The following is a 13,487-nucleotide window of genomic DNA, read 5'->3' on the forward strand; positions in this document are numbered from 1 at the left end:
TGATCGCTAACCGTGGCCGAGCACGAAACTCGAAACATGATGTCAATGATGCGACTGTCAGCTTCCTCTGTAAAGATCTTCTAATATGTGCCGGACACTGCGCTGCATAATGCTGCCTTCACACATACAGCAATTTTATCACTGCAACTCACCAGTCACTGTACTATGAAGTCGCAGTTAGGTGTTCCTATTACTGGTTGCCATAGTAACATGGGTGGTACAACTAACATTCCACTTTTGACAACAAACAAGTTTTCTTGCTGCTAAAATAAAACATTTTGGAGAGAGAGGATATAAAATGCACCAGTGTATATATGCATCATATCTTACGAGATGAAGGAGAAGCGGTGTGTGATCAGCCGTCTAACTGCGGCAAAAGCACAAGCGCCAATTAGCTTAGCTTAAGGCCTTAGTGCGTTTAAAGCAAAAAAATAATAATGAAACACACTCCGGGTCACTCTCTGGACAGACTCCGGGTGTAGCTCCTATCTCAGTAAGTGAGTGTCACCATCAGGTTGTCATTCACTATCTGTTCGATGGTGACTGGGAGCTGGACTGCAGCTATTTGGCTGTGGCCTCCGTGTTTTCTGGGTGAAGTGTCTGGCTTGGTGCTGCTCGTTCCCGGCCGCCGAAGCAGCGACAAGCCGGACACTTCACCAAAGATAGGAGCTGCACTGGGGTTTTGCTCAATTGCAACAAAAAGTGAATGTTTCATTGTTATTTATTTATTTATTTAATAATAAAAACATTTTGCTTTAAACCCACTAAGATCCTAAGCTTAGCTAAGCTAATTGGCTACTGCCACAATGGCGCTGCCTCTGCTAGTGAGCAGGAGTGGTGTGTGCTCACACTTCTTCACTCCCTTTGGTACTCACTGCACCAAGTCGCTCCAAATTCGCATAAAGTTCAACTTTGTCGCGTTGCTGGACACGCCCACATCCAGTCGCCAGTGGTCGCTGCCGCGTATGTCGCCGGAAGTCGCCAGATCTCATTGAAAATGAATGTGTGAACGTACCTTAAGTGATAAATCTATTAGGAATGTGAGAGTGCCATGTGTCACTGTTCCCCAAACAACTCCAAATAATCCAGAATAATAATAACAATAATAAATATAGCTGCAAGCAGCAATTAAGGGGCCAAGCACTGAAGAGGCTAAACAAGGAGCTAAACAAGCATGACAGGGAGCATCAAGACCAACTGTAAAAAAAAAAAAAAAAAAAAAAAAAAAAAAAAAAAAAAAGCAGTTTTAGACATTTGTATATGATTTTTGGCAAAATGGTTGAACGTTCATAAATACAATCAATAGTTATATGATTTAATTGCTTATCATATTTGATCAATAGGTGAAGCTGTGACCAAATTAATGTGATGTGATGTGGTCACTGTGCGGTTTCAGTGACACACAAAGTTTGGTGTCAATATGCCAAAGCCTTGCAGAGACAATTAAGTATATAACAGTTAAGTATATGAACCATAACTTTTTGCTGGCATGGTCTGAAGATGATCTGAATCGAATTTGATGAAAATCGGGCCAACGAAGGAGAAGGAGTTCAAAAAAATAATGTTTTCAACGAAATTCAAAACGGCAGGCAGCAAGTTTGATTGACCATGGCATCAATGGTATCGTTGTTCTCGGCATGACTCACGGAATCTATCAAGTCCAGTGTCATTACAATAGGCCAGTGGTTCTCAACCAGGGAGAGATCGGAAACGGGGCGCAAAACACAGACAGGGCATCATTTTGGTACTCTGTGTATTTTATTGCTTTTCAAATAGGATGTGCATAAATGGAAAATACCCAAGTTATTGGAAACTGCCTTGAGTTATGTTAGCTAAGTTTTATTTGAATAATTCCCATTATTATCAACAGTAAGGTTGTTCACACTAAATGATGTGTAAGTTTCAATCATTTACAGTGTGCATTCATTTGGACTGTTATTATGTCCTGTGTAGTTTGTTTTAATGAAACAGTCATTTGATCATAAATGCTTGTGAATGACAGATAGATTAGACAGATAGGTGTATGATAGATAGGTAGATTAGACAAATGGGTGGATGACAGATAGATTAGACAGATAGGTGGATGGGTAGATAGATAGAAAGATAGATAAGCACAGGATAATTATGTAATGATACTGCAGATATAACAAAGCTGTTTTTTTCTATTTATTATTATAATTTTTATTTAATTAAAAATATCAGGAAGCATACCCATTCACACTTCAACCCCTCCAATATTCAAACCAAATCTACACCCATGACAGGACATTATGGATGTGAGTTTAACAGCTGTACTGAGCTGCACGCTGGCAAAGCCAACTGTGTGGGGATTAAAAAAAAAAAAGTGAACATAGTATTGAGAAATGTGTGTAAGTAATTGTAAAAACTGGAAACTGATCAGTTTAAAGAAATCTGCACATTGTGTAGTATTACTCTCTGCAAGTGGTCTTTATTTTCAGATGTAGTTGTAACATGGTGTCTAACCACAGCTGTCTAACTACAAGTAGCTCTCTGGGATTTAAAAGAAAAAATACACACACGATCACAAGATAGTGTAACACACACAGTAGTGTCACGTCTCGAGACATAACGAAGATAGGGACGGATGCAAGTGCAGTTTGACAGTTTTATTGATGACAGACACAGGCAGGTAAATCCAAATCGTAATCCACAAACGTGATCCAGAAACATGCAAAGGTCAGGCGATCGGCAAACAGACATAAACGGGGCAAAGCAGGAAACAATGTCGTGGTCACGGAAAACAGGGTCGAGATACAAAACATGAAACATAAGCTATGACTACTAACTGAGAGCGGAGAAACCAGCGTGACTTAAACAGACGAATCTCAACATGAAACGTGACACGGACAATAACTGTGACTATGACTGTGGTTCACTATGAATCTTATCTATATCTATATCTATATCTAACGTAAGTATCTATACTAATCTAATATTCCGCGCCGTGTGCTGGGAGCTGCGCGGTATATATACAAACATAATCAGTGTCTTAATTGCTGACGGCTGACAGCACTTCAGACACACGTGAAATAACAGCCAATGACAGAACAGGGAGGAAACGTAACAAAAGCGCGTGTCCAAATGTCACGGTTGTGAACAAAGGAAAAGCAGGTGCTCGCGCACCTTGCTCGTGCACGCGCGCTCACATGCTCCACAGCGCGCTGCATAAAGGGGAAACCGTGACAAGTAGTTAGGAACTGGGCTGAGAAACAAGAGATTAGGGATTAAACGTACTGAAACATAAGTATTTTCATAAAAATTCATTTTGAAATGTTGTACTTCATATTGTATTCAGTAGATTGTGAGTTTTTGTATGTTTGTTTCTGTAGGCTGTTCTCTCTCTGCTGATAATCCGACAGAAATCACAGGACACACAGGTGGTTCAGTGCTGTTCCCCTGCTCCTGCTCTGACCTGCACACCAAACCTCAGAGATTCACCTGGGAGAGCGACAGAACAGGACCTGCGACAGAAGTGTTAAATGATGAACACTACCGTGGCAGACTTCAGCTGTTTAATGACATTTCTCCTGGTAATCTGTCTCTGCTTATATCTGACTTGAGAGAAGAGGATCAGAGAGTCTACAGGTGCAGCACTGAGAAGGAACACAGAGACATCTGGCTTTATGTTAAAGGTAAAGTATTTAAATACACAATAAAAGTTGATATTCAGTGAAAACAGACTTGATCAGTGTTCAAATGAATTATAGTTAAATATGTAACAAAATGTCTTTTTACTCTAACGAGTCATATTGTGACAAAATATAAATCATGTTATAAATAATAGTAAATACTGATTATGGATATCAGACTGGCCTGAAACTTTGGATTGGTATCTGATTGGATTTGACATATTTCCCAGTCTAATCTGTGGTTATTTTGGTAACACTGTAGTGTTTATAGAGCTACATTACACCAGTATAATTCCTTCATTACAACTGGCATAAGCTTTCATAAACATTTATAGAAGCTTCAAAAGTTGTTTGTTGTTTTTATCAAAAAGTTCGTATCTGATACATAGAATTTATATGATAATGTGACATGACATTAAAATCAATCTCATTCTAATTTAAAATCAGAGAAATAATACATAACTCTGTTTTACAGTGCAGTGATGGTCACCATCAAATCCTTCACTGTGTAACATAAAGCAAGTTTTCATGTCACCGTTTAGACCAATTTCCACGTTTGAGACACGTTACAGAAATGTCACCTTTGTCCATTTCTACACAATTTTACCCTCATGCATAAAACTATTAGCCACCGCATTACCGTTATGTGACACAGACAGACCAGAATGAGACTGAGCTACAAACTGAGTTGTTCTAATGATCTAAAGTAAGTCATTACACAACCTTACCTCAACAGAAATCTATATCACTACACAAGGTCTTCTCTCAACTTGACATTTACATTGAGAAATGCAGTCTTAATATCAGCTGACACTTATTGGAATACGTTTTAATAATATCTTAATAATGTTTTACCTTTATTTTTAAAGAAGAGAAAATGTATCTGTTGAAGGTAAATTTTTTCATCAGTGGCTGTGAACAAGCTTGACTATTTTTGGTTGTTCTTTAACTATTTAGTATTTGGCTATTAATTATGACTTTACGTCAGGGAAAGATCGCCGGCAGGCAGACACTACTCGAACAAACACATGAAACACATGATATCTCTGACAATGTCTGGATCTATAATGACTCATATTGTCACGACTTCCCCTCGAGCTAGCGCTGTAGCACGCAGCGTGTTCGGAAACCCGAAGCGCGAGCTCGAAGCGCGAGCCGATGCATGAGCTCTTAGCGAACGCACGCTTTTGGGGCTTCAGTGACATTGACTTTGTTTACTTTCTACATGTGCTTTTGTTATGGTTTTTGTCCTGTCTCCACCCCTGTATTGTCATTGGTTGTTTCCCATAGGTGTGACGACATTGTTTTCAGCTGTCTTGTGTTTCACCCCTGATTACGTTTGTCATTTAACCCCCTTGTGTCTCTTTGTACCTTGAGTAGTATTTAGTGTTATCTCCTTACCAAGCGGTCGTTTCTTGTTTCTCGTTTTTATTCATGTTTACTGACCTTGTTTCACGTTTCTGATTCTAGCCCTGCCCAGTTTATGCCTGTTTGTAGATCGCCTGACCCATTGCCCGTTATTTCGACCACACTACTGTCTCATGATTTGGATTTGTCTGCCTGACCTTCTGAAATAAAAATCTTTAACTGCACTTGCATCTGTCCTCACCTTCATAACATTTAAGACGTGACACATATAAAGTGCTGGATGGATGAAAATGTCCTCCAGCGAAATGAGAAAAAGACTGAAGCGATCCTGTTTGGTCCTTCACATTTGATAGAAAGTCTTAGCTGAAATCTGGGCCCCCTACAAGACCACATTCTTACCCAGGTCAAACATTTGGGGGTGATCTTCGATTCGGAAGTACAGTTTGACAAACAAATTCTGTTGTCAGAGCTAGTTTTCCAGCTTAGGGGACTTTTGCAATTTAAAATATTTTCTCAAATTTAAAGATGGTGAGACTGTTATTCACACTTTTATTTCATTAAGGCTTGATTACTGCAATGCCCTGTATGCTGGAATTAGCCTGTCTTCAATCTTGCGCTTGCAACTTGTGCAGAACGCTGCAGCTCGCTTTTTGACTGGGACCAAAAAGAGAGAGTACGTAAGACCCATCTTAGCCTCACTCCACTAGTTACCGGTGAAATACAGAATTGATTTCAAGATCCTATTGTTTGTTTTTAAAGTCTTGCATGGTCTCTCCCCATATATATTTCAGATCTCCTCAGCTTTTGCTCTTCCACACGTTCGCTCAGATCCTCCTCTCAGCTGTTACTGACCATTCCAAACTCATGATTACAAACCAAAGGCGATAGGGCCTTTTCTGTAATGGCACTGATGCTTTGGAATAGCTTGCCCCTCTCTACCAGATCTTCCCCTACAATAAATTTATTTTAATCACCCTTTATATTAAATTTATTTCTTCACGCAGGCTTATCTATAATCTGCCCTGTCTAGCTGCTTATTCTCTGGTCTTAGTTATATCTGGTTTGTTTTCTTATAGTAATTATTTATTTATATATTTATGTTAATGAAATTTTATGCTCTATTTTAATGTATTCCTTATTATGCATGATGTGCAGCACGTAGTTCAACATTTGTGTTGTTTTAAATGTGCTATATAAATTAATTTGACTTTGAGTCATATAAAGTGTAATAGAAAAGTTATTTTCCTGTAACTTGTAACTGTCACGTCTTCGTTCTGGTCTTAGCTATAAATAGATGCGTGTGAATTTCACACCTTTTTCTGCTGTCCCTCTGTCAGTGACCATCTTCACTTCCTGCATTACACCTTATTTAAACTGATCAACTTAAAGAAATTCTGTAGTATTACTCTCTCCAAGTGGTCTTTATTTTCAGATGTAGTTGTAACATGGTGTCTAACCACAGCTGTTTAACTGCAAGTAGCTCCTGGCATTTAAAAGAAAAAAATACACACAAGATAGTGTAACACACACGTAGTAGTTAGGATCTGGGCTGAGAAACAAGAGATTAGGGTTTTGAGTCCAGCTGATGATGATCCACTACTGACCCTGTGTGTTTAAGTAAAACTCTTAATGACAAACTGGACAATTCCTTCAACCTCATGACTTGTTTTTTGCTCTCACCATCAGCTGTGAGCTTTATATTAACAGACGTGAACCTTTCCTAATAAACCAACACTAAAATATGGTGCAGTCCTGAATAAATTAAATATAAACAAACAAATAAACAAACAAACAATTATCTGCTTGTTGCATGTACCAATTCTCAAATTATCCCAAAACGTATTTTCCATATGAACTAATAATATGGAAATTTAATTGAATAATTTAATTTCCATATTCATTAATAATCATTCATATTTATTAATACAGTACATGTTTTCATTAATGACTGTGAGCATGCTTCACTCCAGTGTCATGTGCCATATTACTAACAGTGATAAAAACAGTCATTAGTTTTAATAAGTTTTGTGTTTTCAGTAGGAAGAAGAGAAACTTCAACACACTCGAGGAAAACAGACACTTCACCTCCATCAGAACCGTCTCAGAGTAAAACAACAAACTCTCCACCTGCATCATCCTCAACAACACTGGAACAAGATAAACAGCAAACACACAGCAGCCTCCCTCCAGGTGCCAAAACTTTTCATCAGCAATGAAAAAACATATCTATATTATTACATTTATTAATATTTTGGTGTGTTTTATTACACAGTTTTCGGCCTTCTGGTGGTTTTATTGTTGGTGATATCCGGACTAGTGGCATTTATTTGTTGGAAACGCAAAGGTACAACGTATGCGTGCACACACACACACACACACACACACACACACACACACACACACACACACACACACACACACACACGCACACACACACACACACAAAACAGATTCTGAGATTGATGAACTGAAACCTGTAGAAGCAGCAGCACTTCTGTATGTGTCTCTGGATAAGGAAAATGAAATGGTGTAGTTTCCACTAGAGGTGTGATTTCTGAGGTCTTTTCTCTTTAGGAGGAAGATGTGGAGAGAACGTGATTACTGAAGGACGTCCGGACTGTAAGAGAAAGCAGAAGGATCAGGTTAGTGTACATACAGGCCTGAGCTCAGCTGCATTTTTATTATTATCTTTAAGTCTTTGAATCAGAAGATAAATGACTGAAAATGAACTATAAAATTTCATCAAATTCTCCTCGTCCATCAGAGTCATACTGTATTCTAAATTTAATCTCCATTTAATTCTGCATGCTGCTGGACCCATGAGCAAGGCCCTTAACCCTCAACTGCTCAGATGTATACATATAAGTTGTGTTTCTGGAGTCAACAGTAAAAGTACTAGAAATTGGTGTGTGTGTGTGTGTGTGTGTGTGTGTTATATGTATAATTTTCTGGTTCTGTCTTTCCACAGACTGAACCTGATGTTACTTACTCTACTGTAACCCACGTGAACACAGCCGGAGCAGCACGGGTCCAGATCAACGCTGGAGACAAAACTGAATATGCCAGAATTCTAACAAACTAATCCACAGTAAATATCTAGAATAATACTGAATACATGCAGTACATTAAATACACACCATGGTAAGCACAGGATTCACAATTCTGGCTTAGTTTATTATACTGTGGCCTTTTTTTATTATTATTTGACCAGTAATAGCAGATTTAATCATATTTGTGTGCTGATGGATAATCCTGCAAATTATATTTTTAATGTTTGTGTCATTTATTATCATTTATTTTGTATCATTTGTTTTTTATTTGCATTTACGGCATTTGGCAGACGCCCTTATCCAGAGCGACTTACATTTATCTCATTTATACAACTGAGCAATTGAGGGTTAAGGGCCTCGCCCAAGAGTCTAACAATGGTAGCTTGGCAGTGCTGGGGCTTGAACTCCTGACCTTCTGATCAGCAACCCAGAGACTTTAACCACTGAGACACCACTTATATGTTCCAGAAATCTTTTGTCATCACCCTGTTTTGCGTAAGACGACTGCTGTAGAAGTTCTTGTTTGTGACTGTCGTGGGAAAGTCTGTCTGGACTGAATGTGTGTTTCTAAACTAGTTGTGGTGAAATTGTTGTGAAAACCTTATTGCATGTTAAAGGGTGCATGATAGTGTGCTTGTTGAGTGTGGAGTATCACACAGTATTCTCTGTGCATGGCACAACTTTCATTAACTTTGAGAAAGAGGAAGTAGCCATTTTCCCATCAGTCCCCACTGCCCTGGCCACAGTCTTGCAGTCCCTCTGACATGCTGAGTGTCTCACAGTGGCTCTGAAGTACCATGAGAACGCTAGTTATGCATGCAACTGTGGTTTTATAAACTGCTAATACTTGTCAGAGGCATGTGTATGGCCTTGCAACAAAGTCATAAAGTGACATGATTGTAATTTAGCATCCTGCATAATATCTTAAAGAGGTGTCTTAAAGGACTGTAGCACATGTGAGGAGGGGAACTGCTGTTACACCTGCTGTCAGTCCTTGCCACTTGTCAGAGTGGCAGTGAACCAGCCTCATGCTGATGAATTGTGCAGCTTGTTCCACTGTGAGACCAAGTGCTGGAAATAGGCATCGTGCATGAACCGCTGACATGAACCAATCCTGTGGTTGCACGGCATAGATTACATCTGACACCCTTAGCAGTCAGTGTTCTAGCACAGAGCAAATCTCACATTGCCTGGAACATAGCATCCTTTTTTCCATAAAGAGAAGAAGAGAAGGAAACATATAGACTATGGCTTATAAACAGCATGGTGCAGATATAGGGTTAATTAATTTATTTATTAACTCCTCTTCAGTAACTGTTTTATTCTGGTCAGTGTTGTCATGGATTCGGACTCTATACCAGCAAAACTGGGCACAAGGTGGGAGAATTCAGATGGGACGCCAGTCCATCTCAGAGCACCATTCACACACATTCACACCTGGGGGCAATCTAACATAGTAAACCTGCATGTTTTTGGACAGTGGGAGGAAACCGCACACACAAACCCAAGGAGGACATGCAAACCTCTGCACAGACATTAACATGGTTTCATTTAAGGATCTATAAGGATCTTGTTGACTGCACAATCATGTCTACACTCTTTTTTATTTTCTGTTTATGTCATATTCTAAGTCTTCCAGGCATCTCACCAGGTCTAAACATGTTTTTGTTTTCTTTACATTAAGTTTCTCGCTCTTCTTGGGTTTGCTTGTGCACACACTTCTTAAATAATATAATATTCTCATCATTTGAAAATATATGAAAGCTTTTACTTGAAACATTTGTAAAATTCCTGTAGCTTGTTTGTAGCTTATATATTTTCATACTATTTGCAGTGATAAAAAAATAAAGAAATTATAGTGGAGCATGATATTTGAAAGTTTTATTGTAGCACAATCACATCCCTAATATTTTCACATAAATAAATACATTTGAAGCACAGAATTTTATCAGAATCATAACGGATTAAAATTATTAAACCAACAGCCTCGGATTTCTGGCTGCAATAATTACAGCAGACCACCAGATGTCGCTGCGGTCTAAATTTTCAATGCTCCAAAACTTCAGCTCAATCAGGAAAAAGTATCAAGAATTTTTTTTTTTTTAGTTTACCATTTTGTGAAATCTTATTTATAAATGGAAAAAGTTTGATTGAAATGTAACTTCTTTAAAGATTTGTAACTAATATGCAATTATTTAAAACTCATTTGTTAGAAGAGGAGGACTTTATGAAAGACATTTTCTGCTTGCTGTAAATAAAGGATCAAAATTGCTCTTATAACAAACTAGGCTGGATAACATTAATATGAGACAAGCTGGGAGAGAAAACTATGTTTTGATTCAATCAAACTTTTTATCCCTCAGATAAATAACATAGTTTGTAGAATCTACATTAGAGAGAGAAGATAGTTTGTATATATTGTAACCGTAGTTTTGACAGGTATAGGTCAAAGGTCAAAAAGATACACATTCTAACTCTCTATATCTAGATCAAAGGTCATGATCATAAAAATATGAATAGTTATGTTAAATCTGGATCACATCCATTCGTGACCATATATGGTGCTGCCATGTGTGTTTTTCCGCCCCACACGTTGCGTACACCTGGTACATCTTTCCACATAGAATATGAAACTCTCTGTGGCAGGACATAAAAATATATATAGTTTTGTTAAATCTGGTTCACATCCAAATCGTGACCATACCTGGTACGACCATTTGTTCCCCCGCACCCCCCCCCCCCTCCCCCACACACACACACAGACAAAAGTTGCATAGTCATGTTTTTCCTCTTCACATAGAATATGAAGCTCTCTGTGGTAGGTCATAAGAATATATATAGTTTTGTTAAATCTGGTTCACATCCAAATCGTGACCATACCTGGTACGACCATTTGTTCCCCCGCACCCCCCCCCCCCCCCCCACACAGAGACAAAAGTTGCATACTCATGATTTTCCTCTTCACATAGAATATGAAGCTCTCTGTGGTAGGTCATAAGAATATATATAGTTTTGTTAAATCTGGTTCACATCAAAATCGTGACCATACCTGGTACGGCCATGTGTATCCCACATCCAAACAAAAATATGACGCACACAAACGCACTTTATTTTCACATTATTTAAAAGGAATTTAAGTGTTATGTACTAAATTACCATAATTATGAGCACAAGTTGTTAAGTTGACAATCATTTTTAAAATTACGTTTCTCCATTTAGATTGTCTGCAGTAGAATGCAGTCTTTTAATCCAGGAAAAATGACTGCCTTTAAGTTTTATAACAATAGTAAGTAAAATCCAGCGTGATTTACATTACAAATCTCATACGTAACATCTCTGCAGGATTTATAGACGTTAAAGCACTGAATGAAATGAGCAGTATAGACAAAAAATAAACACTCTGTGTCTACTACTTTTATCTCTCATAGAACTATCCACAGTCCAAAGGCTGTGGAGCTAGAAGGCTACGCGTGCGAATGACAAAAGATTTTTAAAAATAAAATAAAAAATGTATCAATACATGAAATTAGATTACACAATGTAGTTGAGGTTTACATGAATAAGCAGAAATGTAATCATGCTTATCTTTCCTATAGCACAATTGAAAAGCCCTCTCTAGATGAACAGATTTGTCAAATGAAACTTTTTCCTTCTTTTCCACTGCTACGGTAAACTAAAGAGTGGATATTCAAATGACACTGCTAAATATGACTAGCATTAGCTACGTGTACTAGTGCAAAATAGTCCATCAAATGTATTAGCCGGTGTAACCTATACACGAGTCCACTATCGGTCATATCGCAACTGAGAACATGCCCCAAATTCATTGCTTTAGTAGAATTTAATGGTAAGTGAAATGATAATCACATTGTAATGTACTTAGTATTTGTTCAGTCTACAGGTCCTCTAACACTCTGTTAAATGAATAAATGTAAATGTACTACAACGTAAATTTTGTTTTAAATCAATTAACGCAGAAATTACACACAATATTAAGTTGATGTAATTATCAACATTATTATGTCAACACAACTCATCAAAATAATGTGTACAACTTTAAATATTTAATTAATTCAATAAATTAGAATTTTTATCTTGCAACCACACATTAAATTTAGATTGTGGGGGTTTGTTTTGTATAGCTCCGCTGTTAGAAAATACACGATGGTTGAATGTGAACATAAATGAGCAGAATGTAAGGTTGTGAAATAAATTCAACTTTATTGATTGCACTTTTTGAGAAAATGACATGACTTTGAATAAAACTTTACTGAAATAAATACTCTAAAACATTGATATACCCGAAGAAATGTAAAAAAGAAAAAATAATTAAAAAAAACTTTTTACATACCTTCTAAATAGGTCCCTTTAGGAGGTAAACGTTTTAAAGACGGTGTTTTATAAGAAACGCGCGTATTACATGCCTTCTAAACCTAACCCTTTAGGATGTAAAATGCTGCTTAAAAGAATCGAGAGTTTTGTTTAAACTAGAAGACACAATTTCCGGGGAATGTCTTGTAGGCCTATACACAGTGTCCTACACATCTGAGGTGTGTGTGTGTGTATGTGGGTGTGGGGGGGAGTGTGCGTGCGTGTGTGTGGGTGTATTAGAGAGAGAGAGAGAGAGAGAGAGAGAGAGTCGAGTGTTTCCAGTAGGTTTGCTGACCAGACTGCTTACAGTGTGTTTATGTTAATGAATCAAGGGACGAGTCGTGTGTTTTAGGGTTTAACGATCCCTACCAATGTGTACATTTGTGGTTTAAGTGAATCTTTGTTTCTGAAATTACTTCTGTGGTAATTATCAGTTTGTGTAACTAATCTAATCTAATCTAAAATACTAGACCTGGTGACTGAATGTGGTAGATGTATTAGAATTTTGGACATGTTATGCATGTGTAGCTCCCTATGTGTATGATCTATGTGTAATCCTTCTGTCAAGAAATGAGCAGACTGAGGTTTGTGAAATAATTGAACTGTTTATTGGCTACGTTGTTGAGAAAAACACTGTGATGTGTAAAACATTTCTACAGTCCTTCAAGGGTTAGGAGGCAGAAAAACATTTAAAGACGGTGTTTTAAAAGAGTCATGCATTTTGTTTAAACTATAAACAAGATTTCAGAAAATGGTCCGCCAACGAGGATACTTACACAGAACTGTCGCTAAATACATAAGCTTTCGTCTATGCTTTGACATCCCGTGTCCCAGCAGTACATTTATGACCTCTGGTGAACATGTGGGTGTGCGGGTGTGGGTGCGAGAGAGAGAGACCCAGGTGTTCTTTCGGGGGTTTTGCTGACCAGAATTCTTACAAATGTGTTTGTTAACGAATTAAAGGGAGTCGTGTGTCTCAGTGTTAAAATAGTGGTTAAGACGTCGTAGTTAAAACACAGAAGAAACTCTGCAACTATCTGTTACAATG

The 13,487-nt window shown here is 37.9% G+C and overlaps 1 protein-coding gene across 1 annotated transcript in view; it reads left to right on the top strand.

Moving 5' to 3' along the window:
• Window positions 1-806: 806 nt before the first annotated feature.
• LOC108256910 (junctional adhesion molecule-like) overlaps window positions 807-13,487 on the top strand; it is a 34,777-nt gene continuing 22,096 nt past the window's right edge. Inside the window, exons 1-2 of the mRNA XM_053685905.1 lie at window positions 807-963; window positions 3,351-3,653. Of these exons, the coding sequence (XP_053541880.1) occupies window positions 807-963; window positions 3,351-3,653 (460 nt within the window). The remainder of the gene's footprint in view (window positions 964-3,350; window positions 3,654-13,487) is intronic.

The sequence above is a fragment of the Ictalurus punctatus genome, chromosome 2 (genome assembly GCF_001660625.3).
Source record: "Ictalurus punctatus breed USDA103 chromosome 2, Coco_2.0, whole genome shotgun sequence".
In the NCBI taxonomy this organism is placed as follows: domain Eukaryota; kingdom Metazoa; phylum Chordata; class Actinopteri; order Siluriformes; family Ictaluridae; genus Ictalurus; species Ictalurus punctatus.